We start from the raw sequence: 2,253 nt of genomic DNA, 5'->3' as shown, positions 1-2,253 counted from the left end.
TGGCGCTGGGAGAGTGGTGGGGGGGGGGGGGGGGGGGGGGGGGGGGTAGAGACTTGTTGATTAAATTGGTTCTTTAGGACAAGGCTAGGCAACCTCAGCACTCCAGCTGTGCAGGAACCACAAATCCCATAATGCCTCAGACTCTGGGAGTCGTGCCTGCGGCTGTCCGGGGGTCTTGCAGTGCTTCATGGGACTTGTAGTTCCACAACAACTGGAGCGCTGAGGTTGCCCGGCACTGGCCTAGGAGGTTGTTGTGGAGATGACTGTAATGTGCGTCGATTCTTTCCTTCATGTTCAAATGAAAGGAGCGTCGCAGGCCGGCCGTCATCACAAATCCACAAAGATAACAAAGTAATTTTTTTTAATAGAGTTTGTCTACTTCCTGCTCCAGTTCCGGCGCAAAGGATGTCACGTGCCCCAGCGTTGCTTTGTTACTTTGTCTGCAGATTGGATAAAAATGGAAACGTTTTGTGCCGCACAATGTTACAGAAATGAAGTTGTTTGCCCTGGAAATGTGATAATTGTTATTTCTGAATCAATAGGCCCAAATACTGCTCGGCCCCATGAGGGGGGTGCCGGGGTTGAAGGGGTTAATAGAGGGGTGAACAGGTGCCGGGGGTGAATAGAGGTAGTGCTGTTTTCTCAAAATGGAGGCTACTTCTAAACAGACCAAACTGGTTTTTGATGGTATGGCTGCCCTGTATTTTCTCCCATTATTTGTATCACAATGGGATGGTGTTATGGGGAAACTGTGTACACAACCAACGCCTAAACTGGACAAGGCTTTGTCACCATTGACTACTAATGCCAACTCATGATGCAACTGTCACCTAGAGCTGTAAAAAGTGAAATGCAGGTTGCATAGAGACGTACAAGTCTTGAGGGGCACCGCCCACGGGTGGCCTGCAAATTTCTCTTAAAAGCCAGGAGCCTAAAGGTGAAGGAGAACTTCAGAATGGAACTCTGACCAAGAGGACTCTCCATGCCACTCTGAAACAAAGGACTTGGACGCCAGAGACTGCAACCAGAAGCCATTTTCCTGCAAACGCTTCATTGCTAAGAAGTCCTGTTCATTTCTGGAATATGCAGCTGTAAGGTATTGTTTCTGCTCTTGGAAACCATTACATGTACTAGAAGTGTGCGTGCATGTTTGTAGTAGCCTGTGTGTATTTGTCGTTTGCTTTTCCTGTAACTAAGTTTGTACATGTGGCATTTTCACCTAGTAAAGTACTTTAAATGCTTCTGGGTCACTTTCTTTGAGCTTTACTGCAAGAACAGACAGCAAAATAGAATTATTTTTTTCTCCAAGTAGTACAATTAGGGGTGTGTGGGGGGTGAAGGGGTTAATGGGGGTGTGTGCCGGTTTATTGAAGGGATTTGTTGTTTGTTGCAGGTTATGCGGCACGTATCCTCCTTCGTACAATCTCACCTTCATCTCCTCGCAGAACGTCATGTTCGTGACGCTGGTGTCAGACGACAGAGAGAAGCATCCCGGATTTAAGGCGGAATTTTCTCAGATCCCAAGAACGACACGTAAGATTTTTTTCTCATGGGTGTAGCATGATTCCTCAACCAACGCGTTTCACCTTCTCAATCACTCCAGACGCTGTAGAAATGTCAGATGATTGTTGTGTGATCTCTGCGCGCGGGATCCGCCCAGCTGCGTGAGTGACAGCTGGCTCTGCCTATCTAGAGGCAGAGCCAGCTGTACCCGCCCCCTCCCCCGTCCGTTCCGCCAGTCAGCGCTGGAGGATCGGAGCGGGGAGGGGGGAATCCAGCCCCTCCCCTTTCACGGCAGAGAGCCGTGACAGGATCGAGAGGTGAGCGAACGCCGGTATGTGTTCTCTCACCTCCCGATCTACTGAGCCGACCTGTGACAGTCTCATTGTCACACGTCGGCTAGAACTATGAGGTGAGTGACAAGCCCCTCCCCCTCATAGTTCTCCTTTTAAAGTGTATTCTTGTCGGCCTTTGTTGGGTATATATGGATACAGGCATCCCCCCATCCCAGCTACAATGCTCTGCAACGTCCCATGCAGTAAAGTTAGACAGTGCGGGTGATGTCTAGAATTTGACCTCCAGCTCTGTGTATCAGCCAGCGCAGCGAGGGGACGAGGATGTTATTGTGGAATTCTCCGGAGATCTCGGCCGGCTGGAAAGTTCCTCTGAATGGTCTGCGGCCTTTTCACCCCCTTGTGTCTTCCTTGCAGTCTGCGGAGGAACGATTCGGGACGCCAACGGAGTGATCAGCAG

General features: G+C 50.0%; 1 protein-coding gene across 1 annotated transcript in view; it reads left to right on the top strand.

Moving 5' to 3' along the window:
• Positions 1 to 2,253, top strand: part of ST14 (suppression of tumorigenicity 14) — a 19,713-nt gene that overhangs the window by 6,707 nt on the left and 10,753 nt on the right. The window contains exons 8-9 of the mRNA XM_018572322.1: positions 1,394 to 1,533; positions 2,211 to 2,253. Coding sequence (XP_018427824.1) covers positions 1,394 to 1,533; positions 2,211 to 2,253 — 183 coding nt within the window. The remainder of the gene's footprint in view (positions 1 to 1,393; positions 1,534 to 2,210) is intronic.

Source organism: Nanorana parkeri, unplaced genomic scaffold, assembly GCF_000935625.1.
Source record: "Nanorana parkeri isolate BGI_ZX_2015 unplaced genomic scaffold, ASM93562v1 scaffold1998, whole genome shotgun sequence".
NCBI classification, from domain to species: domain Eukaryota; kingdom Metazoa; phylum Chordata; class Amphibia; order Anura; family Dicroglossidae; genus Nanorana; species Nanorana parkeri.
This window is presented reverse-complemented; position numbering and strand designations above follow the sequence as displayed.